Source organism: Cucumis sativus, chromosome 6, assembly GCF_000004075.3.
Source record: "Cucumis sativus cultivar 9930 chromosome 6, Cucumber_9930_V3, whole genome shotgun sequence".
In the NCBI taxonomy this organism is placed as follows: Eukaryota; Viridiplantae; Streptophyta; class Magnoliopsida; order Cucurbitales; family Cucurbitaceae; genus Cucumis; species Cucumis sativus.
In genome coordinates this window covers 464,060-491,913 of record NC_026660.2, presented here as the reverse complement: position 1 = coordinate 491,913, position 27,854 = coordinate 464,060, and the positions used below count along the sequence as shown (strand labels likewise).

Below are 27,854 nucleotides of genomic sequence, written 5' to 3'. Positions count from 1 at the left end.
TTGAAGCCACCCTATAATTAGGTTGTTAATTTCTTTTAATGTCAAAAATGCTTTCTCCATCCCGATCTCGTCCCATTTATTGTCAATATATATATGAAACACCCGCACACATTCATAGGATATGCATATATTTGAATGGTAGTAAACTTTTTTTTTAAAGAATATCGTTACGAATAACTCGATATGTTTGAGTTATTACTAAAGTGATAATTAAATAACTTTATATGTAATTTAATTAAAAAGGCTTAAGATCTTAATAGGAAGAATTAACTGTAGAGTAGGATTCATGACAAAAAAAAAAAACTAACTATTCAATTCAAAACTTTCTTCAAGAAAGTATTTAAGTAATCCTTTTAAATATACTAAACAATAAAATTGGTGGAAATGGGGAATAATAAAAATGGAAGGTGGTGTGATTGAGACGACAAAGAAAGTCATCCTATCCTTACTCCATCTCGTTGACATTATACTCAAACCTTAAGGATTAAAATGTGAAATTTTACAAATCAAAAACTAAAATGTTTCTAAACTTAAATAACAAATTAGTAAAAGTGCAAATCATTTTGTTAAATATATATACAAATCTTTAAATTAGAACGCTACGTACTAATCTTGAAACATCTAGCTGCAAAGCGCTAAAGAAATTAAATTAGTCTAATTTTATCATACAATGTACTTTGTAGAATAGTTTTATTCCATCACTCCATGCGATAATTAAGTAATATTGTGTATCCTTACCTAAACTAAACATTTCATGATTAATTTAGACATTATAGTATACTTAAATATGCATTCTTGTGTTGCAAGTCAACTTAGAAAAATTAGAAAGAGTACCTTGATTAGATTGGCATACCAAGAACAACTTACAAATTATATGAAAAGTTTAGATAATAAATTGGATATGTTTTAAGTACAAAGATGTATAATAATTTAAGCATCCCTCTTAGACAAAAACATAATTAAATTAATTAAGAGCCTATACTTTGTCTCCTAATTTTAATCAATCTAACCCACAAACTATATCCTAAAGAAAGCAAAAATGATGGAAAGATGACAACCAAACACAAACCAAAAAAAATAGGAAATAGACATGACAGAAAGCGAAAAAGAATCTCAATCCACAAAATTACTTGCAACCATGTAACTAATGGAAGGGACCAAGAGAATGGGGTTTAAAAAGGCTAAAATGGGGTCTTATGTTCAACACAGCGACGACCCATTTCACCATGGCTTCACTTCACAGAAAGCAAGCTCACCATGCTTGCTTTCTTATTATTCTTTTTCTCTTCTTCTCTCTCCCCTCTTTCTCTGTCTCTCTCTCAGAAGCCGAAGCTTCATATCTTACTCGTCGTCAACTATTGACTCTCAAAAACCATTATGAACTCCCCGATGACTTTCAATACGAACTTGACATTGCTGACACTTTCCCAAACGAGAGGTTGAAGAAAGCTTATGTAGCCCTTCAAGCGTGGAAATTAGCTGTTTATTCCGACCCACAAAACATGACTGCCAATTGGGTAGGCGCCGATGTTTGTTCTTACACCGGCGTCTTCTGTGCTCCGGCGCTCGATGACCCAAAAATTGAGGTTGTGGCTGGCATTGATTTGAACCATGGTGACATTGCAGGGCACTTGCCTCCGGAACTTGGGCTTTTGACCGATTTGGCTCTCTTCCATATTAACTCTAACCGGTTCTGTGGGATCATTCCTTCTAGCTTCTCCAACCTTGTACTCATGTTTGAGTTTGATGTCAGCAACAACCGATTTGTTGGCCATTTTCCTCTCGTTGTCCTCGAATGGCCGAGTGCGAAGTACCTCGATCTCAGGTACAATGACTTTGAAGGAGAAATCCCCTCCACACTCTTCACCAAGGAGTTCGACGCCATCTTCCTAAATAACAATAGATTCAATTCTCTAATCCCTGAAACCATTGGAAACTCTACCGTCTCCGTTGTCTCTTTTGCCAACAACGAATTCCATGGCTGCATTCCAAGCACCATTGGCCAAATGTCTAACCTCAACCAAATTCTCTTCCTCGGCAACAAGCTCAGCGGCTGTTTCCCACCTGAGATCGGAAACCTAGTCAATCTCACAGTCTTTGACGTCAGCAACAATGACTTCATAGGTCAATTGCCGGAATCCTTGTCTAGCCTCCAAAATTTAGAGATTATGGACGTTAGCAACAATGAATTGAGAGGCTCTGTCTCTGGAGGCCTTTGTAAGTTGCCTAAATTGGCTAACTTCACCTTCTCCTTTAATTACTTTAATGGAGAAGATGCGACATGTGCTACATCTAAAGGATCAGAGAAGCTCTTTGACGATAGTCAAAATTGTTTGGCAAATCGACCTATGCAGAAAGATGCAAACAAATGTAGCACTGTCTTGAAGAAATCAGTGGACTGTGGAAATTGTGGTGGTGGGTCGAGTTCTCCTGGTGTGCCGTCGACCTTTGAGGATCCATATGATCAGTCTCCATCGCCAAGATATAGGTCTCCACCACCTCCGGTTGTGACTCCACCATCTCCAAGCGAGACCTCTGTTCCATCATCACCACCGTCTCCAATTGAGTCTTCACCACCAATCTCGACTCCATCCCCACCACCCCCTGTCAACTCTCCTCCACACCCCTGTTCACTCACCACCACCACCGGTTCACTCTCCACCACCCCCCGTCCACTCTCCACCCCCACCAGTCCATTCTCCACCTCCACCGGTCCATTCTCCACCGCCTCCCGTTTATTCTCCACCTCCACCGATCCATTCTCCACCACCACCCGTTTACTCTCCACCCCCACCGGTCCATTCTCCACCTCCACCGGTGTACTCTCCACCTCCACCAGTCCATTCTCCACCACCACCTGTGTACTCTCCACCCCCACCAGTCCATTCTCCACCACCACCTGTGTACTCTCCACCCCCACCAGTCCGTTCTCCACCACCACCTGTGTACTCTCCACCGCCACCACCAGTTCAATCTCCACCACCTCCAACTGCATCTCCTCCTCCGCCTCCCTCTCATGATTCTTCACCACCACCCTCATTTGAAGACGTAATCCTCCCACCAAATATCGGCTTCCAATATGCATCACCGCCTCCACCTTTGTTTCCCGGTTACTGAGGAGTTCCATCTCAAATAATTTGAAGTTTTATTGAGAGCCATTAGTTTTATGACTACATCTTGTTCAATTGTAATCCTATTTACTCTTTCATGAAAATTCAAAATATTATTACTTTGTCACATACATTTAACATCTTTAATTTTTCCTCTTATCCTCTTAGTGTAGCTTCGATCTTCTTACTGAAATGAAGAGACAAATTTTTATCCACTTTAATTAACTATTTGAATTAAAGTATATATATTTTTATATTTCATTTAGTTGTTTATATATATAGATGTATATGTATATATATATATGTATATATATGTATATATATATATGTATATATATATATGTATATATATATATGTATATATATTTGAGTGTGTCATGACAACCTAACTAATTACTAAAATTGTTGTTTAAAATATGTGATCAAGAAGATGAACTTAAAAAATAGAGAAAGAGTGAGGGGACTTAATTAATTAGAAATACTTGAAATATATATATATATATATAATAATAATAATAATAATAATAATAATAATAATAATAATAATAATAATAATAATTAATGTATATTATGTAATTTAGGCTAATTATATTACATTCCTTATTTAATTTGGGTAATTTAGCTATTTATGTAACAATTGATTTGATTGTAGAAAACAAAATATTTTATGAATAAAGAATATTCCCACATGGTATCAGAGCCTCTAACCTAGGGTTACTGTATAAGCCGCCGTCGCCGCCCATCTTTGTCGGTTCATCTCTACCGTGAGGTGGATCTCTGCACAAGCCGCTCGCCGTCCCGTGAAGCTGCAGCCTTAGCGTCGCACCAGTCGCTCGCCGTTCCGTGAAGTTGCAGCCTCGGCGTCGCACCATTCGAACCAACCTCGGCCCAAGAACCAGTCGCGTTTGGGTACGTTCCTGCTCCGATTTGTCTCCATTCGCGAAGCACCCAAGCCTCATCATCACCGCCGCCCAGATCTCTACTGTAAAGATCCTTACTCAGATCAGTCGTCTGTCTTCATTTTCGTCTCTGTTCACAGCTGTGAACCTCTGTCCGCGTCAGACAACCCAGCTGTGAAGATAAATCCTGGCCGCGAAACCCTCGAATCGAGTCGTGTCCTCGCCGTCGCATCTCAGCCGCGACTCAGACGTGGAGATAACCACCCAGTCGCAAACTCCAATCGCAAACTCCAAATTTGACGAATCCCAGCCATGAATCAGTTGAAAATTAGTCGAAAATCTTCGTTGTTAACCTCAGCCGCAAATCCAATTTATACAAAACTTGTGGTTAAGGTTCTTGCGCACTCAGTTGCTAGTACAAGTGAGCTTCTAATTTTTTTTAGAATGGAGAGAGATCATATCATTAGACCCATCAGTACAATACTTGATGGAACAAATTATATCACATGGGCAAATCAAATGAAAAGTTTTCTCATTGGAAGAAAACTATGGCGCATTGTAACTGGCGACATAATCAAACCAACTGCACAAGACAAGGACAAGGAAGGAGATAACAAATTCATTGAACGCCTCGAAGATTGGAACAGTAAAAATCATCAAATTATCACCTGGCTTGGTAACACTTCTATTCCCGCTATACATGCACAATTTGATGCTTTTGATGATGCTAAACAATTATGAGATTTTTTGTCTACACGCTTCAAATCTATTGGTTTAGCCCATTATTATCAACTGCACAATACTCTTGTAAATTTGCATCAAGACATTGGTCAGTTTGTCAATGAATATTTGGCAGTTCTTCAACCCATTTGGACTCAGCTTGATCAAGCGAGCATCAGCAAAGATCATCTTCGCCTTATTAAAGTCCTTATGAGATTACGCCAAGAATACGAATCTGTTAGAGCTGCTTTACTACATCGGAATCCCTTACCCTCATTGGATGCAGCTATTCAAGAAATTTTGTTTGAAGAAAAGCGCCTTGGCATCAATTCTACTAAACAATCTGATGCTGTCCTTGCCAGCACATACACTCCCAACAGAGCCTCAAATATGTTTTGTAAGAATTGTAAGCTCTCTGGTCACAAATTTATTAACTGTCCTAAAACAGAGTGCAGGTACTGCCATAAGCATGGTCACATTCTGGATAACTGCCCTACTAGACCACCCCGACCTCCTGGCACTTCCAGAAAAGAGAAAAACTTTACCAAACCTGGTCCCTCATCTGTTGTTGCTGCAACCTCGGATGATTCATCCCTCATTCAGATAAGTGATCTTTAGAGCTTATTGAATCAACTAATTTCATCATCCTCTGCTCTTGCTGTCTCGTCAGGTAATCGTTGGCTTCTTGATTCTACCTGTTCTAATCATATGACCTCTGACTTTTCTCTTATGTCTAGTTCTAGCCCTACAAAATCTTTACCTCCTATTTATGCTGCTGATGGTAACTGTATGAACATCTCTCATACTGGTACCATTGATACTCCCAGTTTACATCTTTCCCATACTTACTGTGTTCCTAACCTGCCATTAATCTAGTGTCTATCGGTCAATTATGTGATCTTGGCTTAAATGTTTCCTTTTCTCCCAATGGTTGTCAGGTTCAGGATCCGCAGACGGGACAGACGATTGGAACGGGTCGCAAAGTGGGAAGATTGTTTGAGCTCATATCACTTCGGGTTCCATCTCCTTCTTTCATCTCTGCTTCAGTCACTGATTCTAACACATATCAGTGGCATCTTCGTCTTGGTCATGCTTCTTCTGAAAAACTTTGTCATTTAATTTCTGTTAACAATTTGAATAATCTTACTAAGTTTGTTCCTTTTAATTGTTTGAATTGCAAACTTGCTAAACAACCTGCCCTATCTTTTTCTCAATCCATTTCTAATTGTGATAAACCTTTTGATCTAGTGCATTCTGATATTTGGGGTCTTGCCCCAACTACTACTGTTCATGGTTATCGCTATTATGTCTTATTCATTGATGACTACTCTCGTTTTACATGGATTTACTTTCTAAAACATCGTTCTGAATTGTCTCGTACATATATTGAGTTTGCTAACATGATCCGCACTCAATTTTCCTCTCCCATCAAAATTCTTCGCACTGATAATGCTTTGGAATACAAAGATTCCATCCTTCTTTCTTTTCTTTCCCAACAGGGCACTATTGTTCAGCGCTCTTGCCCTCATACCTCTCAACAAAATGGGCGTGCTGAGCGAAAACATCGTAACATTCTTGACTCAGTACGTGCCCTCCTTCTTTCTGCTCTTGTCCTGAAAAATTCTGGGGTGAAGCTGCCCTTACATCAGTATATACCATCAATCGTCTCCCTTCTTCTGTTCTTCAAAACACCTCTCCATTCAAAAGACTATATGGTATTTCTCCCGACTACTCTAAACTCAAAGTTTTTGGTAGTGCCTGCTTCGTTCTTTTACATCCTCATGAACACAATAAGCTTGAACCACGTGCCCGTCTCTGTTGTTTCCTTGGCTATGGCACCGTTGGGACCCTCTTTCCAACCGACTCCGGATATCTCGACATGTCACCTTTTGGGAACACACTATGTTCTCTCGCTTGTCCTCCTTCCACACCTCTTTCTCTAGTCCTCACTCCTTCTTTACCAATACATCTGTTGACCTTTTTCCTCTCTCTGAACCCACATTGGATACTGAGATTGCACAATCTTCACCTGCTACTGCGAATCCAGATCCACCGTCTGTCTCCGATGATGTTCCTGAATCTCCACCTGCTACTCCTCTTCGTCGCTCTACCCGGCTAAGAGAACCTCTCACTCATCTCACTGATTACCATTGTTTTTCCACCATTGTTTCTCTTGTTGAACCCACCTCTTATCAAGAGGCCAGTACTAACCCAGTATGGCAGAAACCAATTGATGAAGAATTACAAGCTCTTGAAAAGACGCACACTTGGGACTATGTTGACTTACCTCCCGGTAAAAGACCCATTGGTTGCAAATGGATTTACAAAATCAAAACTCACTTTGATGGAACTATTGAACGTTATAAAGCTCGGCTTGTTGCCAAAGGGTACTCACAATAATATGGGATTGACTATGAAGAAACATTTGCCCTTGTTGCCCGGATGACATCTGTTCGCAGCCTGTTAGCTGTTGCTGCTGCCAAACAGTGGCCTCTTCTTTAGATGGATGTCAAAAATGCCTTTCTTAACGGCAACTTCTCTGAAGAAGTATATATGAAGCCACCTCAGGGCACTTCTCCTCCTCCCAACAAGGTGTGTCTCCTTCGTCGCGCTTTATACGGTCTCAAACAGGCTTCACGAGCTTGGTTTGCCACGTTTAGCTCCACCATTACTCAACTTGGATTTACCTCCAGCTCTCACGACAATGCTCTTTTTACACGACAGACAAACCATGGTATTGTCCTTCTCCTTCTTTATGTTGATGATATGATTATTACTGGTAATGATCCACATGCCATATCCAACCTACAACAATATCTTGGTCAACATTTTGAGATGAAAGACCTTGGATCTCTTAACTACTTTCTCGGTCTTGAAGTCTCTCACCGTTCAGATGGTTATCTGTTATCTCAAGCGAAATATGCATCTGATCTGATAGCTCGCTCAGGAATTACATACTCCAACACATCTTCAACACCGTTAGATCCCCATGTCCATCTAACTCCATTTGATGGAGTTCCTCTTGATGATGCAAGCTTGTATCGGCAACTTGTTGGCAGTCTTATATACCTAACAGTGACTCGCTCAGATATTGCATACGTTGTTCATATTGTCAGCCAATTTATGGCTACTCCTCGAACAATTCATTTCACTGATGTTCTACGCATACTTCGCTATGTCAAAGGAACCTTGGGACATGGTCTCCAGTTCTCCTCTCAGTCTTCCCTTGTGTTGTATGGATATTCTGATGCTGATTGGGCTAGGGATCCTACTGATCGACGATCCACCACAGGATACTGTTTTTACTTAGGTGATTCTCTCATCTCATGGCGTAGTAAGAAACAAAGTGTTATCTCTCGCTCAAGTACGGAATCTGAATATCATGCTCTGGCTGATGCTACAGCTGAACTTATATGGCTTCGGTGGCTCCTTGCTGATATGGGTGTCCCTCAACATGGTCCTACCCTCCTCCATTGTGACAATCGTAGTGCCATTCAGATTGCTCACAATGATGTGTTTCATGAACGTACAAAACATATTGAAAATGACTGTCACTTTGTTCGTCACCACCTCTTAAGCAACACCCTCCTCTTACGTTCTGTTTCTACTATTGAACAACCTGCGGATATCTTCACCAAAGCTTTGCCATCTAATCGGTTCTGTCAATTACTTACCAAACTCAAGTTGATCGTCACTCTACCACCTTGAGTTTGAGGGAGGGTATTAATGTATATTATGTAATTTATACTAATTATATTACATTCTTTATTTAATTTGGGTAATTTAGCTATTTATGTAACAATTGATATGATTGTAGAAAACAGAATATTTTATGAATAAAGAATATTCCCACAATAATAATAATAATAATAATAATAATAATAAGTTAGAGAAAAAAAAATGAAGAATTTGGAAGTAAAATTAAAAAAGAGCAAAAGTAGTAAGTAAGTAAGACTCAAAATTAGAATCTTAAAAAGTGTTATTTTCGAGAACGTGTCTATCACATAAACGAAAGAATAGTAAAAAGAGAAGAGAAGATCCCTATAACTCATGCATTACCTTTTCGCCCTTTCTAAGAGATTCTCCACAATTGAATAATCACATCAATTTTTCAATATTGGACCTCTTATTCCTTTATTAATTACATACACCAATTCAATTTTATTATAATATTAAAGTTCAATACTTAATTTTAAAAGTAATAAAACTATTACAAATTGCAAACTATAACATAAACTATTAAATCTAAAAGCACATGGCCTAAATTGAGTCTGCTATACAAACATTTAACCTGACAATACCATTAATTTCACTTATATATATATATATATAAAAACATGATTTAACATTTAAATTGTTTTTTTTAAAAAAATTAACATTCATCCCAGTTTTTCTAAGAGGAAATAATATATAAACCGAGAGAAAACTCATTACAAAGGCTTCCCATTAACAACAGTGGACTATGAACCTTCGATATCACAACTCTGGAAGCACCAATGACTTTCATCATCCAAAGCAGAAAAGGGCTTATTAAAGCCCCCAGGAAAGAAAATATAACATTGAACCAAGACGACGATGTAGTTCGCAACTGCGCTGCCAAATTATGAGTTCTAGAACAAAACGAAAACAGAACATTTAAAAAAGATTAGCTAACTTCAAAACACTATAAGGTGAGGTTACACTCAGTTTTGCCGCTAATACTCCTGCGTAGAAAAAATATATAGAACGAGAAAATTAAGTGATTTAAAATTTTTAAATTTTAAACTATAAAAAAATTAGAGAAAAATAGTTAGGAAATGTAGTTTATTTAATTAAAAAAGAGACGAGGAAAACAAATAGTATCCTTAGAAACTTAGTCCTATAGTTTTCATCATATCAATCCTTCTTTTCTGTTCAATCTTTGTTAAAGTTATTTAATTATCTATCTAAAAGTTTAGAATTTACTCAAATTATTCATATCATTAAATGTTAATATATTATGTTTATAAGCTTATAATATATGTACGGTTAAAGTAAGTGTAACTCCAATATTCTTTAAGCCTCCTTTGAAACGTCCTTAAGTCGCAGCTTAATATATGAGCGGACGAATAAAAACAAGTCATTCGCCTCAATAGAGTAGAATCTTTCAAACCATCAACAGATTTAATTAGCATTTTTTCTTTTCTAAAATTGAATATTTGATCCCAAACCTTGATCACTCGACATTGGGTATAATTTATTGTAATGTTTGTTGCCTATCATCATCCATGTGAAGTTTCTTTTTAGGAGATGGACAAAATTTTACAATATTAATTCAATTATTTCATTGTTGAGAAAAAATGTTAAATAATAAATTCAAGAGATGTGTAAACTTTGTTATCACATATTATATTTATTTTCATTACTTGAAGGGCTGCATGTTGAATGTAAAGTTATTTCTTTGCCTAATTACCATTATGAATTCAAAACAATAAAAAATATGTCAAGGAAATAATTCAAATTTATACACCACAAATATATTTCAACATCAAATACTTAAATTAAACTAAATAATTTGGCCACTAGTATCAAGACTTTCAACCCAGATTTGGCCATGGTTTAAGAGAATTAAAAACAAATGTATATATTTATAATATGACTAGAAATTACTATTTTTTTTATGATGATTGGTTTATGTTGCAATACGAGTTCATTTCTTTATAAAACATATACTTAAAGTTTAAGGATTTACTAGATATAAAATATAAAGTTTCGAAACTTATATATTATACATTAGGAAAATGTTTATTGAATGAAAATTTATGATGTATAAAGGAATGAAATGAGTGGAAAGAAAAAGAAAAAAAAAAAGAAATTGTGTAAATAAAGTGGATTAATGATGTATTGTGTGTGTGATAATTTTAATTGAATTGACGAAGTTATATACTAAAGAAAGCAAAGAGAAGAGAATGGAAAGACCACAACCAAACACAATCCAACAAAGAAGGCGAAAAAGAATCCCAATCCACAAAACCATTTAATTTGCAAACAAATCACCATACAAACAAACAAAAATGGTTAAAGAAGAATGGGTTTAAAAGGGGGAAATGGGTCCCAAATTCAAACACAGCTGCAACCCATTTCACCATGGCTTCTCTTCATAGAAAGCAAGCTAACCATGCTTGCTTTCTTATTATTCTTTTTCTCTTCTTCTCTCTCCCATCTTTCTCTATCTCTCTCTCTGAAGCCGAAGCTTCATATCTTACTCGTCGTCAACTATTGACTCTCAAAAACTATGATGAACTCCCCCTTGACTTTCAATACGAACTCGACATTCCTGACACTTTCCCAAACGAGAGGTTGAAGAAAGCTTATAGAGCCCTTCAAGCCTGGAAATTAGCTGTTTATTCCGACCCACAAAACATGACTGCCAATTGGGTAGGCGCCGATGTTTGTTCTTACACCGGCGTCTTCTGTGCTCCGGCGCTCGATGACCCAAAAATTGAGGTTGTGGCTGGCATTGATTTGAACCATGGTGACATTGCAGGACACTTGCCTCCGGAACTTGGGCTTTTGACCGATTTGGCTCTCTTCCATATTAACTCTAACCGATTCTGTGGGATCATTCCTTCTAGCTTCTCCAACCTTGTACTCATGTTTGAGTTTGATGTCAGCAACAACCGCTTCGTTGGCCATTTTCCTCTCGTTGTCCTCGAATGGCCGAGTGCGAAGTACCTCGATCTCAGATACAATGACTTCGAAGGAGAAATCCCCTCCACACTTTTCACCAAGGACTTCGATGCCATCTTCCTAAACAACAATAGATTCAATTCCCTAATCCCTGACACCATCGGAAACTCCACCGTCTCCGTTGTCTCCTTCGCGAACAACGAATTCCATGGTTGCATTCCTAGCACTATTGGCCAAATGTCTAACCTCAACCAAATTCTCTTCCTCGGCAACAAGCTCAGCGGCTGTTTCCCACCTGAGATCGGAAACCTAGTCAATCTCACAGTTCTTTGATGTCAGCAACAATGACTTCATAGGTCAATTGCCGGAATCCTTGTCTAGCCTCCAAAATTTAGAGATTATGGACGTTAGCAACAATGAATTGAGAGGCTCTGTCTCTGGAGGCCTTTGTAAGTTGCCTAAATTGGCTAACTTCACCTTCTCCTTTAATTACTTTAATGGAGAAGATGCGGCATGTGCTACATCTAAAGGATCAGAGAAGCTCTTTGACGATAGTCAAAATTGTTTGGCAAATCGACCTATGCAGAAAGATGCAAACAAATGTAGCACTGTCTTGAAGAAATCAGTGGACTGTGGAAGTTGTGGTGGTGGGTCGAGTTCTCCTGGTGTGCCGTCGACCTTTGAGGATCCATATGATCAGTCTCCATTGCCAAGATATAGGTCTCCACCACCTCCAGTTGTGACTCCACCATCTCCAAGCGAGACCTCTGTTCCATCATCACCACCGTCTCCAATTGAGTCTTCACCACCAACCTCGACTCCATCCCCACCACCCCCCGTCCACTCTCCTCCACCGCCTGTTCACTCACCACCACCACCGGTTTCCTCTCCTCCACCACCAGTTCACTCTCCACCACCACCGGTTCACTCTCCACCTCCACCGGTTCACTCCCCACCTCCTCCAGTTCACTCACCACCACCACCGGTCTCCTCTCCTCCACCTCCTGTTCACTCACCACCACCACCGATCTCGTCTCCTCCCCCTCCTGTTCACTCACCACCACCACCGATTTTCTCTCCACCTCCACCGATTCACTCTCCACCTCCACCTGTTTACTCTCCACCTCCACCGGTTCACTCTCCACCACCCCCTGTCCACTCCCCACCACCCCCTGTCCACTCTCCACCACCCCCAGTCCATTCCCCACCCCCACCTGTCTACTCTCCACCTCCACCGGTTCAATCTCCACCACCACCAGTTTACTCTCCACCGCCACCTGTCTACTCTCCACCACCACCAGTCCAATCTCCACCACCACCAGTCCAATCTCCACCACCTCCAACGTCATCTCCTCCTCCTCCTCCTCCCGATTCTTCACCACCACCATCATTTGAAGATGTGATCCTCCCACCAAATATCGGCTTCCAATACGCATCACCGCCTCCACCATTGTTTCCCGGTTACTAAGGAGTCTCATCTCAAATAATCCCAAGTTTTATTGAGAGCCAATAGTTTCATGACTATACTTGTAACCCTATTTACTCTTACATAAAAATTCAAAATATTACAACTTTGTCATATACATTTGACATCTTAAAATTTTTCTTATTAGTGTAGCTTTGATCTTCTTACTCAAATGAAGAGAGAAATTTTTATCACTTAACTATTTGAACTAAAGTGTCTAGATATATATTTATATATATTTTAGTTGTATACATATATTAAGTGTGTTATCACAACATAACCATATGATAACTAATGAGTACTAAAATTGTTGCTTAAAATATGCTACCAAACTGCTACATGTCTTTCTATTTTAGTTTTAAAAGTAATCAGTTGAAAACCCTCCCCATCTCATGTGGTTTATACTAAAAATTCATAATGTATGTTATTAAAGGTTAAACAAAACAAATATCAGAATAACTTACAAGTTAAAAAATTTGAACCATTGGAGAAAAATTTAACGGTTGCCTTCTTCAATGACATATTTCAACTTAATCTACTTTCTTTTTTTTCACAAAATTTTACTGTTTACTAAAGATCTCAAATTAGTTAAAAAATTTTAGTGTTGTAAGAGATAGTAAGATTCTATCCATAAACTTTTTAATTCTTAACCTACTTTTAACCAAGTTGAGTTATAGTTTTTTTTTTAATTTATTAGTCAAGAAAATAGCACTAAATTTTGTAGATCTTGTTATTTTTTAAATACTAATTTTTTTACCATATAATAAATAGATACTATATAATTTTAATTTAATTACCATTGACTTTTAAAAGTTAAGTTACATGAAAAGAAATATTTAAATGTTATAAAATTGTAGTTTTCTCAGAAAAAAACTCTATCAGTGTTAAGAGAGAAATTGTTTGAGTAATTAATTTGTCAATTATATATATATAATGAAATAATTGTTATTATACATCTAACATGAAGTCACATGAATCGATGGATTGTTCACTATATTAATTACTACTTCCATTTAATTAAATTTTTTTTCATATTCTCTAAAATGAGAAATTTTATTTTAAGAAAGGTAAATGCAAGTATTTCCTTAGTTTTTCTTTCTCTCTTTTTTTTCATGCATTTATTATACATTGAAGAATTATATACCAATTTAATGTTTGTTTGTAACCACTTGTACCTTGAATAGATCGATACATCCAAAATTTTATAATAAAGCTACCATAGGCAGACAAGACAAACATATAGCTTGTTATTCTTTTCGTACCTTATAACTAGAAAGAATTAAGGGTTCGTCCCTTGAAAGAGATGTTACCAAATTTTATACGTAACATTATCTATATAAAAAATCATACATATGCATGTTTGAGTTGGTGGTTGAATACCTATAATAAAGGCATGGTATTATCAAGCTATATATTTCAATCAGATTAATAAATGAGCTTAGATAGAATCTAAAGTTGAACTTGGGACGACTTGTTAATGAGACTGACTTTGGCATAGAAAATAGCAATAATCTTAAACTTAATAAACAGCTAAGAGTTGTGAGTTAGGAGAAATTATGGAATCGAACAAGTTATGAACTGATCTTAACAATCCACCGTAAAAAATAATGCATAAAACTTGGTGTTGGAGGGTGTCACCCAGCACCTGCAACCCCTTCCATGTGGGCTCTTTTCTATGGTGTTATGTGGAGTTTTCTCCTTAGAAAAAGAAAAATTGTTCTCTTTCTTCTTCTTCCTAATTCGTCCATCTCCTCTCTCTCAGTTTTCTTTAATTTTCTTCTTCTTCTTCTTCACTTTTTCGTTCATCCAAATCTCAATTTCACTTCTTTTTTCCTACATTTTCATTTCCTAAACGTTCTTTGTTCTTTTTCTCCTTGGTTTCTCTCTAATCTTTTTGGGTCGTTTTTTTCTGGATTCCTTTCTCAATCTCCACTTCCATATGGCCCTTTTTCTTGATCATGAATTTTTGCCTTTTGACAGCTTTGACTCTTATAGTTTTGATACACACTAACAGGAAAAAAAAATCAATTGGAGTTGAACTGATCGGTAAAATTGCCGTGTGGTGAAGAAGAGGAAAGAGTTCAAAAAGAAAAAAGAAAAAAAAGCTGGAGATTGCAAATAATTTCGAAATTACCCACCATTGAGTTGCATAGTTTAGGTAATTGATATGATAAAAACAAAACAAAAACGAAACAAAGCGTTTCATTTTGTTTTAAAAAATATATAATTAACCAGAATATTTGGTGTTAGAAGATGAGTTGCAATCCATCCATTGAATTGAGTAGAAGTTCTATAAATCTAAACCTTGACGTTAAGAAAATTGAGAGGCACTTGATGTTCAAAGAAATTGGGAGAAATTGAGAAGTAATAACTTGAAAAGGATAGAGAATATTTTCAAAAATTAAAAGAAAGAAAGAAAGAAAAAAAGGAATATGAGTTTCTTTCTCAATTGAGTACTGAATTTTGACATGGAAAAAGCTCTCGGCAGCAGAACAACAATTTGAGAATCTTCCATTGACAAACAGTCAGAACCAAAAGCATCACTTTATCTTTATCTTATTTTAGGAATTCCTCAAAAGTTACTTCACCGCTCGATCAAATCACAAAATAAAATACCAAATTAACTTAAACAACACATCATCAGATCAATGAAGAACGAAAGAACCTGCGAGGATAAATGGGCAAGTAAATGTATCCATCTCAACTCGAAATCTTGAAAATAGAGCACTAATTCAACCCGATCGAGCTAGATTACTCCACCAAAACAGGATTAGATGGGATGGCAGGATGTTTCAGTAAATAGCAGATGAACCGAATTTAAAATTTAGGAAGTGGTCATAAAATGCAATAGGTAAAGTAATGAATCGGCGGGTAGAGTAGGTTTCAGCCTTCAGGATGCTTTTTTTCCGGTGGAAGAAAGACGGCGGTTGTTGGATAGGCGATAGGAAATGAAATACATAAATGGGTGAAACGGCGGCAAGTGAAAACGATAGGTTTTGTAAGAAAGTTTTTGGAATTCACGCTATTCATTACGTGTCCTATTTATAGGCGTTGATTTCATTTTTCATCCAACGAGTCTTCTGCCTTCCACAAATAGGGACGAGACATTGCTTTTATAATTTCATTCGTATTTTTCTTTTTCTCATTTATAATAATTAGCAACTCAATTATACCTAACCATTATGAATTCAAATTTATACACCCCAAATATATATTTCAACATCAAATATACATTTGTGATAAATTAAATAATTTGACCCTTCATATCAAGACTTTCATCTCTAATTTTGTCATGTTTAAAATAATCATGAAGAAATTTATATATTTATACTATAAACCTATTTAGTCTCATGTGTTTATTACTAGTAATTGATATGTTTAATTTTTTTTCCTTCCCAGTGAATGGTTTACGTAACATTTGGAGTTTGTTTTTTTTAGTAAACTTACTTGGAAGATGAATATTATTGAATGAAAAGATAGTAAAATTTGGTATTTATTAAGGATGTATTAGACATAAAATATGAGTTATATAGGGTTATACATTGTTGTATTTTTATATTATCTGAATGTTTATGAAGCAAATTTTGTTATGTAAAGTAAGAATGATATTAGTGGGAATCAAAAGAAAAAGAGAAATTCTCTCAATGAAGTCCAGCGATGTTTGTCATTTTAATCCAATTGACGAAGTTATATCCTAAAGAAAGAAAAAAGAAAATATTGGAAAGACCACAACCAAACATAATCCAAAAAAATAGGATTTTGATTTGGAAGAAAGGCGAAATAGAATCTCAATCCACAAAAATCATTTGCAAACGAGAAAAAGGGTTAAAGAAATTGGGTTTAAAAAGGGAAACTTTGGGATCCCATAGTCCAACACAGCGACAACCCATTTCACCATGGCTTCTCTTCATAGAAAGCAAGCTAACCATGCCTGCTTTCTTCTTCTTCTTCTTCTTTTCCTCTTTATCTCTCTCCCATCTCTCACTCTCTCTGTCTCCCAAGCCGAAGTTTCATATATTACTCAACGTCAACTATTGACTCTAAAAGAACACGATCAACTCCCCGATGACTTCAAATATGAACTTGACATTCCTGACACTTTTCCAAATGAGAGGTTGAAGAAAGCTTATGTAGCTCTTCAAGCGTGGAAATTAGCTGTTTATTCCGACCCAAAAAACATGACCGTCAATTGGGTTGGCGCCAATGTTTGTTCTTACAACGGTGTCTTCTGTGCTCCAGCGCTTGATGACCCAAAAATTGAGGTTGTGGCTGGCATTGATTTGAATGACGGTGACATTGCAGGGTACTTGCCTCCGGAACTCGGGCTTTTGACCGATTTGGCTCTCTTCCATATTAACTCTAACAGGTTTTGTGGGATCATTCCTTCTAGTTTCTCAAAGCTTGTACTTATGTTTGAGTTTGATGTCAGCAACAACCGCTTCGTTGGTCACTTTCCACTTGTTGTCCTCGAATGGTCGAGTGCGAAGTACCTCGATCTCAGGTACAATGACTTCGAAGGAGAAATCCCCTCCACACTTTTCACCAACGAGTTTGACGCCATCTTCTTGAACAACAATAGATTCAATTCTTTAATTCCTGAAACCATTGGAAACTCCACCGTCTCTGTTGTCTCCTTCGCCAACAACGAATTCCATGGCTGCATTCCTAGCACCATTGGCCAAATGTCTAACCTCAACCAAATTCTCTTCATCGGTAACAAGCTCAGTGGTTGTTTTCCACCTGAGATCGGAAACCTCGTCAATCTCACAGTCTTTGATGTTAGCAACAATGGCTTCATAGGCCAATTGCCAGAATCATTGTCTGGCCTCCAAAATTTGGAGATTATGGACGTTAGCAACAACGAACTGAGGGGCTCTGTCTCTGGTGATCTTTGCAAGTTGCCTAAATTGGCTAACTTCACTTTCTCCTTTAATTACTTTGATGGAGAAGATGCGGCATGTGCTACATCTAAAGGATCAGAGAAGCTCTTTGACGATAGTCAAAATTGTTTGGCAAATCGACCTATGCAGAAAGATGCAAACAAATGTAGCACTGTCTTGAAGAAATCAGTGGACTGTGGAAATTGTGGTGGTGGGTCGAGTTCTCCTGGTGTGCCGTCGACCTTTGAGGATCCATACGATCAGTCTCCATCGCCAAGATATAGGTCTCCACCACCTCCAGTTGTGACTCCACCATCTCCAAGTGAGACCTCTGTTCCATCGTCGCCATCTATCACTGAAACACCTACTTCATCTCCAGCTGAATCTCCCCTACCACCAGTCTATTCCCCTCCTCCACCACCGGTTCATTCCCCACCACCCCCGTCCACTCTCCTCCACCCCCTGTTCATTCACCACCACCCCCGATCTCCTCACCTCCACCTCCTGTTCACTCACCACCACCACCAGTTCACTCTCCACCTCCACCGATTTACTCCCCACCACCCCCTGTCTACTCTCCACCACCTCCTGTCCACTCCCCACCACCACCGGTTCACTCTCCACCACCCCCCGTCCACTCTCCACCACCCCCTGTCTACTCTCCACCACCACCAGTCTATTCTCCACCACCACCTGTCTACTCTCCTCCACCTCCACCTGTTTACTCCCCACCGCCACCAGTTCAATCTCCACCACCTCCGATTGCATCTCCTCCTCCTCCCGATTCTTCACCACCACCGTCATTTGAAGATGTGATTCTCCCACCAAATATTGGCTTCGAATATGCATCACCGCCTCCACCGTTGTTTCCCGGTTATTGAGGAGTCTCATCTCAAATAATCTAAAGTTTTATCGAGAGCCGTTAGTTTTATCACTACATCATGTTCGATTGTAACCCTATTTACTCTTTCATCAAAATTCAAAATATCATTTCTTTGTCGAATACATTTGACACCTTAAATTTTTCTCATTAGTGTAGCTTCGATCTTCTTTACTGAAATGAAGAGATAATTTTTATCCACTTTACCTCTATAAACTAATGTATATATATTCTTATAGATCATTTAGTTGTGTACGTGTGTTTGTGTTTTTCATTTAACTATAAGAACTAATTATTTATTAGGTCAACGAAAGCATATGATAACTAATAAATACTAAAAATGTTGTTTAAAATATGTGATGTAGAAGATGGAGCTATAAGAACATATAGTCAAAGAAAGAGAAAGAGGGAACTTGATTAAGAAATGTTTTTTAAAAAAAGAAGAAAAAAAAAGGAGAGAATATAATAATGAATTAGAGAAAATAATGGAGAATTTGGAAATAAAATTTAAAAAAAAAAAAAAAAAAGGAAAGAAAGAAAAGTAGTAAATAATTAAGAACCAAAATTAGAATCTTAAAAAGTGTTATTTTTTACCACGTGTCCATCACATAAGCGAAAGTACAGTAAAAAGAGAAGAGAAGAGCCCTATAGAAGTAAAAACCCCTAAAACCTATATACATATATTAATCCTAACTTCTTCTTTTTAATTTACATCCCCAAGGCCCAACCAACAATTCTACAATGAAACAAACAATTCATGTTTTCACCTTTTCAAAAAAAAAAAAACCATTCCCAAACCATTCATATGCTTTAAAACTCATTAAACTTATTTTTAAAAATTTGGAGTACATCATCACAACAACACTAAGTAACTTGTATGATTTATAAATAACTTTCCTTACAAAGAAATTGCAAAAACGGCATCCACCACACCAATACCTACCTTTACCATGTAGTTTCTTGTGACGAGGTTTGCATTAAATTAACTGTTGACAAATATGGAGTATGTCAAACAATTACACTGAATTTGAAGACAATTGACATTATCATTCTTCACTCACATAATACCATGCATTGGGTTCAGTTTTCGCCCCTTGTCAAAGATTCCCCACAAATGAGCAGTAATATAAATAACCTCACTTCAGACCTCTTCTCTTATTCCACCAATTCAATTTTAATATCAGTGTTTAATACTTGATCGTTAACCAAATCTTCAATCTATATGTATAATTTTTGTTTTTAATTAAATGGATTAATGATTTAAGCTGAGAATACTATTAATTAACTTTCATTTAAAAAAGAAAAAGATGATTTAAGATTAAAATTAGATGGGAAATGAATGCTTTAGAATAGAATGTATAGGCCACGTTGGAATCAAAACTCTTGGAGTTGCCACGTCACTCCCACCTGCTTCGGAAACATAATGAATTGAAAATTTGATGGTGTGTCCTCCACCTTATGATTATATCCCCATCACAACCGTCAATTTTTGTTGCCTACCTCAGGGACCTACTCATCTAAACATATTTCCTTTTTTTTTTCTTTTTTCTTTTTTCCCAAACAATCTAATTACTAATTTTCTTCTACAACAATTTGGTTCATTTAATTGCATTTGGTTCTTCCTTTATATATTAAAAAACAAAAATCAACCAAATCAATTAAAAAATGTGTTTTATATACTTCATTTTAGATGCTATTTAAAAATAAATAAATATTTTTAATTTTCTATTTAGAAATTATAAACTCACAAATTCTAATTTTGAATTTCAAAATTTATAAACCGTAACCAAATTTGTATTTAAATACAATGAAAAATAAAAATAAATAGTTTTTATTTTTTAAAAAATAATATAGTATAATACATTAAAAAAATAGCAAAATATAGTAAAATTATAGATAATAGTTTTGCCTAATTTTCTTTTATAATATTGAATACATTTCTTGATACTTAATTTTGGCACCCTCTATAATATTAAAAAATATATATATAAAAGGAGAAAATAAAATTAAGAATTAGGAGGAGAGAAAAAAATAGTAAGGTTAGAAGGTTAGAGGCTTAAACATGGTATAGTTTTTACTTGGGTTGGAACCCCCTTTTAATTGTGGACCAAATTGTGTCCGCCACTCCTCATCCCTTCCTACCCAACCCGCTTTCCAAACCCCGTGTCTCACACGCTCCCTACTCTCTCAATGTTAGGTTTCACGAATTCAATTTTCTTGTTATTAATATAAAATAAATACTACTTTTCTAAACATATTTCCTAAACTACCCCTCCCTCCTCTCTCCTTCCCTTCCACCTAATTTATCTCCCCCGGAGTTATCCACTACCAACCACTCATGCCATATTCCTATTTATCTTATGCCTTTCACCTTCAACCAACGCCGATTAACTATCCTTATACAATCTTCCTGTGGAATCCACCCCAGAGGATTCCCCTCTTCCCAAAATACATATAGAATAATATAACATATGTATCTAACACACACACACTCTCTCTCTCTATATATATATAAATACACACATTTCATTAGAATAATAGGTTTGATTAAAAATCACTCCTACTCCTCAAGTTTTGTAAAAGAAATTAAAACTTGTAACAATACAGGGTATGAGTTGGTTTGGATTGATTTGAATGTATGTTTTATAAAAAAGAAAAAAAAAAGAAAAAATTGTATTATTTAAGAAAAGAAAGTCAAATGTTAGGCAAATATTCACAACTCAGTAGTGGTAAGATTGTAGAGAGTAAAATAAATGGTTAATTTGAAGAGGGTGAAATGGAAGATTATCTGTATTATTTAAGCAATAAATAAAGGTTTAGGACGAGAAGTAAGGTGACGTGTAATAGCGGCAGCTTTGTTAATTTTGTTTTCATTGTAAATAAGAGGAGAATAAAGGGGTAAAATGGTGAAGTGAAAATTAATATATCAATACATATGAAGGGCCGAGAAAGCAACAGAAAGTTAAACCCTGACTATCGAGTTGTGTGTGAGATCTGCAAGAAAACAAGAGAGAGAGAATAAGAGAGAGGGAGAGAGGGAGAGAGATTTTTCCATCTTCAAGTTTTTCTTCTTTTTTTTTTCTCACCCGAGAAAATAAGAGAAAATTCGTCAGAAAATTTTCGAGCGGATTATGTACAAATTTATATAATCTTTTGTGGCCGTTTTCGCTTTTGTGTTCTGGAATCTGCTTCTGGTTTTTTTCTTTTTTGTTCTCTCTTCGTTTTTTCTTCTCCGTCATGAGGATCCGGAAGAACGCGAAGTTATCGCCACTGTTGTTTTCGGCTATGGAGTCGTCCTCCGTTCCTGAAGCTCTTCAGACGCACATTTGTCAGTTGAATCAGTCGCCATGGGATGTGATTCCTCTTCACCAACACGACACGAACCAGGTTTATATTTAATATATATATAGAGAGAGAGAGATATGAAGAAATGGAGAAATTTCTTATTCTTTATTCTTTTAAATCTTCAGTCTCTTCTTCTTCTTCTAGATCTGCTATTAATTTACCTGTTCTCTTTTCTCTTTATTTCCCTCTCTTTTTAGGGTTCTTCGTTTCCCCTTCCACTTTAGGGTTCATTCCAAAACCCTAAAAATTATCCTCATTCTTCTCGCGATTAGGGTAATGAATCTTACTTACTTTCATTTCTATTTCTCTTTGTTTCATTTTTGCAGCTCGAGGAGGCTGAAGATAGCTTCAATGAAAATGCTAGCTTCGGCGATTCTGTCGGAGCTGTTGAGAGGTGAGTTTACTTGTTACTTTTCTTGCTGATATTTATTTTTGCATTGTTTCTGGTCTTTTGTTTTGCTTTGTTTCGTTTTTTGTGTGTGTGATTCTTTCCCTTGCGTAATGGGTGACGAACTAAACACTCATACGATAATCTGAAATCGTTTCTGTGGAGAGAGATATTCTGGATGTTTGATTGTTATTGTCTGCCTGTGTGGATTTTGAAGATGGTGTTTGAAATTTTATTTATATATATGAATCACAGCGTCTCGTCGATGATGGAGGAGTCGGGGAAATTATCGAATAATAATATTGTTATTACCAACGGGAATGAAGTAATGGCGGATAAGGATGGGGATTATTGTGAAGATTTTGATGAAAATGGAAACGGATTCGAGAAATTAGTCGATAGCAGTTTGAAATGTAAGAAACAATTTAAAGAGGAAGATTATTCTTCGTTTAGCTCCGACATCCACCACCGCCGTTCATTTCTTAGGTCTAGCGAGAATAATTATTACTCTACTCTCGATAATTGCTCGATTTCGAAAAAATCCGCCACCGGAGGTACGGTATCGCGGCGGATACGACCGGCAAGGTGTTCGAAGAAGGCGGTTAATGCAGCGGCGGGTGGATCAAATCCGTACGAATTTTATTATTATTCTGGATTCGGGCCGCTGTGGGGGAAGAAACGACGGGATAGGGGAGGAGAGGAAGACGGTGGGAAATCGAGCGAAAATACGACGGGAATTCGGAGCAATGCGACGACGCCGTCACCGTCTGACATGGAGGAGTTGGATTATGTGGAATACGATGAGGACGATGAGGAGGAGGACGGCGACGGTGAGGGCGAGGGCGGGAAAAAACGGATGAGGAAGCCGGTGAAAGCGCGGTCATTGAAATCGCTGATGTAAAAGAAGAAGTTGGATTTGAATTTGGAATTAGGACTTTGGGTTTTGGTTTTCGTGGTGGGAAATTATTTGTGATGGTTTTTCTTCTTCGTGTTTGAAACAATTGTTTGTTAGGGTTGTGAAGGATTTCTCGTTTTTCTTTTTTATTTTTTCTTTTTCTTCTTTCTTCTTTCTTCTTTCTTTTTTCTTTTTTCTTTTTGGTGTAACATATTATTATTATTAATATTAATAATATTAATTTATTACTAGTATTATTTTAAAAAAGTTTTTAATTTGGATATTGTTATTCTCTGCGTAATGCACGATGATGCTGTCTGTGTTGTGGCCTTGCGTGGGGGGGCGGTGAGTTTAGCGTAGCTCATGAACGTGGACAGCAGGAGATTTCATAGGGTGTGTTTTAGGGAGACCGAGACATTGTGTTTAGTCAAATTAATGGCTACTTTCGTAATTTTACTCTCTACCCATTTTTTTTTACTCTTTCTTTTCTTTCTTTTTTTTTTTTTTAAAAAAATGGAGTTTGGGTTGCTTTTTTTGGGCTTGTGGTAATAGATGACGTGGCAAGTGATGTTTTTCCCATATATGAATATTAATAAAAGAATGGGCCTACATTTACCTTGTTGGGTCCACATCGACAGCAAATTCCACCTTCATCATCATCATATATATATATATACACACACATATATATATGTATACGTATACAAGTCTATCGTAGAGGTCTTGGATTTCATTTCATTTATTTTTAGAGTTTAGCTTACATTTTCCTATTTGAACTTTAATGTCTCTTTGTCTTATAAGTTATTAATTTTGGGAAGTACTTACTAGGCTTCTAAAGTTTTAATCTCGTGTCTTTAAATGTCATAGATTTTAGAAGATTTTATGTACTCTCCTCACTTTTTATTTAGTTGTATACAAAAACTAATATTTATGGAGTTGTTAGATTATTTAGAATTTTGGACAAACCACAAGTACATATTATTAGACACATTTGTGAAGTTTAAGAACTCATATACATCGTTTGGGGACAAATATATCCAAAATATATATATATATATATATATATATATATATATATATATATATATATATATATATATATATATATTTAATCTTTAGATTTGAATTTAGTCTCTACTTAGAGTTGTTAAGTTTTAAATTGTTATAAATCTTAGTTTTGAAGTTTTGAATTTGATTTCAATTTAAATCTCAAATTTTAAAATGATAATTTTATGGTTTAGATTTAAGTTTTGTTTCAATTTGTTTAGTACATTTTTAACGTGAGTGTCAACATTTATTAATTAATTTTATATTTAGAATTAATTAAGGTACACAACCTTTCACAACTATTTAATTAAAAGTTAATCTAAAATTTTAAGTTTATAAATAATGGGATCTTTTCATCTATACCAAAACATCTAACTTATTTTAAAGTATAGCTAAATGACAAACAAAAATGTTATGAATAAAAAAACAAAACCAAAATAAATTTTAAAAAAAACTTAAAAGGTTGAAAGTTTTGTGTATATTTTGTAAATAGTTTTAATATTTTGTTATTTTTGTAAATACAAATTTTTAAAAAAAATTATCAAAAATAAAATATTTATACAAAAAGTATAATACAAATTTTTTTTATTGTTTTTATTTTATGAAGTGTAAATAGTCGGTCAAACCTTTTATTTTTTAAAAAATCCAAAAAAGAAAAAAAAGGAAATCATTTAACCATTTTGCCTGCTAATTTTGAAAAACAATTTGAGTGATTTGTTATTTAAAACCGTCTCTCTATTTGAAAATTAGTTAGAAACGTTGAAAATAAAAGAAATAGTAACATTGTAACATTTTAAAAGAAACAAAGTCAAAATTTAATAAGTAAATACGTAAGAATTTTAAAATTATAAAATTGTGTTTGAAATATGGTTATCCCATGAAAAGACGATTTTAGTAGAATAATTATAAAGCAACCATAGATAGTATTTGTAATATTTAGCTGTACTTTATGATAACTATTATCCCCACGCAATATCCTATAAGATATTTTAATTTTAACATACATATATTTTTTCAAGGGTGTGCTGTACTTAAGGACACATATTTTCATGAACAGTTGCATGCTTGAAGTGAAAGAGATTGGTGAACTCAAATAATAATAATAATAATAATGAAGAGAAATGCATATCTATCTATCTAAAAGATAGGTGGTTTAAGTATTAATAGTTGGCAACTCCAACCTCTTGATTGAAAAGGGAAACACTATTTTTGTTCTTTTATTATTAATTTCTAACCACTTTTGTAAATTAAAGTGGTTTTTCTTTTTCACATCTTTTCTTATTTTCTCCCGCCTGAAATTACCATTTTAATTCTTATGCTCCTTTTCAATTTAATTAAATACTTGCCACTTACATAAATTCTCTTTTTACATTCTCATCTCTATAAATTACAATAGATTGAAAATGTTTCATTAGCTTGGACATAATTTTATTTTGATACCTCATAGTTTGAGCATGGCTTCCTTAAATCAATTTCACTAATTGTCCTTGTTCACCTTTTTTTTTCTTCTACTAGTAATGAAAACGTGTGTAATAGACGTTCAAATATCAAAGCAAAAAAAAAAAAAAAAAAAAAGTGAGCATACAACATAATTTATAATTAACTTACCATATTTAAATGAAACTATTTGATAAATGTTAGAGAAAGCTCTTGAATGTGGGCAACAAGACTCCTTTTATAGGACTACACCATATTAAATGGAATATAGATGAAACAAAATAGGAATTTATGAAATTTTATAGGACTAAATGATACAATTGCTCTCTCACAAATACATCTCTTCTCTATTGTTAGATTGTGATTTTTTGTATTTATATATCTATATTACTTTTCTTAATAAGTTTCCACTTTGATCCATTTAGATTACAATGTTTTATGTCTATGGTTTAGATCGTATTTATATACGAAAAGAGTACCCAAACTTTAGCCCAAATAGTTATAACAAAGGACAAAGTCAGAATTATTGTTTTCTCAATACTTAGATTTGATAAACAAAAACAATTGTTTTCTAGAGATTAAGAAAAAATAGGTAAAAGAAAGAGAGTGGGAACTTAGAAATGATACCCAAATAATTATAAAAGCAAAATTTAGGGTCCTGTTGTTGGTTTATTCCAAAAGGTATATAAAAGCATATTGGACAACATAGCAAATCTTGTTATCTCGTTAGAGGAAGAAGCTAAGTAATGGGTTTATTAGTAGAAATTATATAAAAATGTTGTAGTTTTCGTGTCGATAGAAATATTGATAAATTATTGATATGTTGACTAAAAAACTATAAAAACAAAAATTTCAATTAAATTATATTTTAAGTTTTTTAAACAAGTTAAAATGTATGCTATCATATTATATTCGTATTTGTATTCATATTTTGTCCCGGAATACCTCTACATGAATTTAGACGATGTAAGCCCCAAGCATACAATGTAAGTTTATCATCAAATTTCTCTTTGAACTCGAAACTTAACCTCAATTAAAATACACTGAATTATACCTTTTAAAAATTATTAAACCTCCAATTCTAGCTACACGTCACAATATGTAGATGGGAGGAGCGAAAACTTCTTTTAATTAGCCAACTCTAGTTAAAATTCAAGAGTCGTTCGACGAGGAAGATAAAAAGGGAAGGATGAGTTGAAAAGTCTAATGAGTAGTAGTAGTTTTTTAATAAAATAGTTTTTACGTAAACATTTCATATGAAATTCTTTAAATCAACGAATTAAGACGTAGATTTATGCTCTCTAATGTCAATATATGAAATCAACGAAAACACGAAGATATTAATAAAAGTATTGACATGTTGATAAAAATTTAATATTCTTGTTATACTCATGTTGACTATTAATTTTATCTTCCATTTAAATCTTTAGTAGTAACAAAATAGAATAACATTCTACCTTTGACGTTAATATTTTCTTCCATTTAAGCTTTGTAGTTTCTTCTTTATTGGAATTCTTCCACATCTTTTCTCCTTTTGTCTCTCTATATTCTCTCTTAGTGTAGAAAGTAGAATAACATTTAACTATAATTGAAAATGTGGATGTTGACATAAAATGTAGATCAAATATTAATCTTGAAAGGGATATTTATAAAAACAAAATTCTTAACTTTAAATTAATAAATAAATATTATTTTGTTGCTTATTTTTATTTTTTTGTAACTTTTTTTTTATAATGTAGTGAAAATATCAAGAACCATCAAATATATTAAATTCAATAATTTAGAGTGAAATATACTTTAGAATAAGTTAAATAGAGGCCTAATTAATTTCCTTTTCTTTTTCTTTTCTTTATCGCATCATTCCTTTTTAAAATGACTTTTTGTTTTCCTTTTCTTCTCACTTAATCCCTCTTTCCAAAATTATTTATTTTGATCCCATCCTCACTTTTTCTTATATATTTTTCTCTATCAATACAATATATTCTTTATCTAGATAACTTATTCATATGTTAGCGTTACAATAGAAAGCTCTTATTATCAAAATTTGTCATAATTATTGTATTGAAAATAAATTTATAAATATTTTACTTCGTCAAGTTTACGAGTGTTCATATTAAAAAAAATGAAGGTTAAAGAAGGG

The 27,854-nt window shown here is 35.0% G+C and overlaps 5 protein-coding genes and 1 long non-coding RNA gene across 6 annotated transcripts; 5 read left to right on the top strand and 1 right to left on the bottom strand.

Annotated features, from left to right (window-relative positions):
* The first annotated feature begins 1,027 nt into the window (after nucleotides 1–1,027).
* Nucleotides 1,028–3,302, top strand: LOC101221370 (pollen-specific leucine-rich repeat extensin-like protein 3). The gene is given in 2 exon segments (XM_011658052.2): nucleotides 1,028–2,617; nucleotides 2,619–3,302. Coding segments are annotated over 2 exon segments (1,920 nt in total). The 5' UTR covers nucleotides 1,028–1,196; the 3' UTR covers nucleotides 3,118–3,302.
* A 4,262-nt stretch (nucleotides 3,303–7,564) lies between these two features.
* On the top strand, nucleotides 7,565–8,437 carry LOC116404739 (uncharacterized mitochondrial protein AtMg00810-like). The gene has a single exon (XM_031888102.1). The coding sequence runs from the start codon at nucleotides 7,565–7,567 to the stop codon at nucleotides 8,435–8,437; it is 873 nt and encodes a 290-aa protein (XP_031743962.1).
* Nucleotides 8,438–8,832: 395 nt separating this feature from the next.
* LOC116404783 lies at nucleotides 8,833–15,844 on the bottom strand. The gene is made up of 2 exons (XR_004217858.1): nucleotides 15,508–15,844; nucleotides 8,833–9,339 (listed from the first exon to the last, which is right to left on the bottom strand). It is a non-coding gene; the product is annotated as an uncharacterized LOC116404783 (long non-coding RNA).
* LOC116404782 (pollen-specific leucine-rich repeat extensin-like protein 3) lies at nucleotides 10,669–12,845 on the top strand. Its single transcript, XM_031888242.1, is given in 2 exon segments — nucleotides 10,669–11,704; nucleotides 11,706–12,845. Coding segments are annotated over 2 exon segments (2,010 nt in total). The 5' UTR covers nucleotides 10,669–10,834.
* An 883-nt stretch (nucleotides 15,845–16,727) lies between the features above and the next one.
* Nucleotides 16,728–18,799, top strand: LOC101221838 (pollen-specific leucine-rich repeat extensin-like protein 3). Its single transcript, XM_011658050.2, is given in 2 exon segments — nucleotides 16,728–18,167; nucleotides 18,170–18,799. Coding segments are annotated over 2 exon segments (1,863 nt in total). The 5' UTR covers nucleotides 16,728–16,738; the 3' UTR covers nucleotides 18,604–18,799.
* Nucleotides 18,800–21,571: 2,772 nt separating this feature from the next.
* On the top strand, nucleotides 21,572–23,872 carry LOC105435722. The gene is made up of 3 exons (XM_011658048.2): nucleotides 21,572–21,989; nucleotides 22,274–22,341; nucleotides 22,591–23,872. The coding sequence occupies exons 1-3, from the start codon at nucleotides 21,840–21,842 to the stop codon at nucleotides 23,234–23,236; spliced, it is 864 nt and encodes a 287-aa protein (XP_011656350.1). The 5' UTR covers nucleotides 21,572–21,839; the 3' UTR covers nucleotides 23,237–23,872.
* Nucleotides 23,873–27,854: the final 3,982 nt, after the last annotated feature.

Excerpts from the sequence above, each read along its gene's own strand:
- LOC116404739 (XM_031888102.1), top strand. The coding sequence starts at position 7,565 with ATGAAAGACCTTGGATCTCTTAACTACTTTCTCGGTCTTGAAGTCTCT.
- LOC105435722 (XM_011658048.2), top strand. The coding sequence starts at position 21,840 with ATGAGGATCCGGAAGAACGCGAAGTTATCGCCACTGTTGTTTTCGGCT. Across the intron at positions 21,990-22,273 it reads ACCAACACGACACGAACCAG|CTCGAGGAGGCTGAAGATAG; the intron begins GTTTATATTTAA and ends TCATTTTTGCAG. Across the intron at positions 22,342-22,590 it reads TCTGTCGGAGCTGTTGAGAG|CGTCTCGTCGATGATGGAGG; the intron begins GTGAGTTTACTT and ends TATGAATCACAG.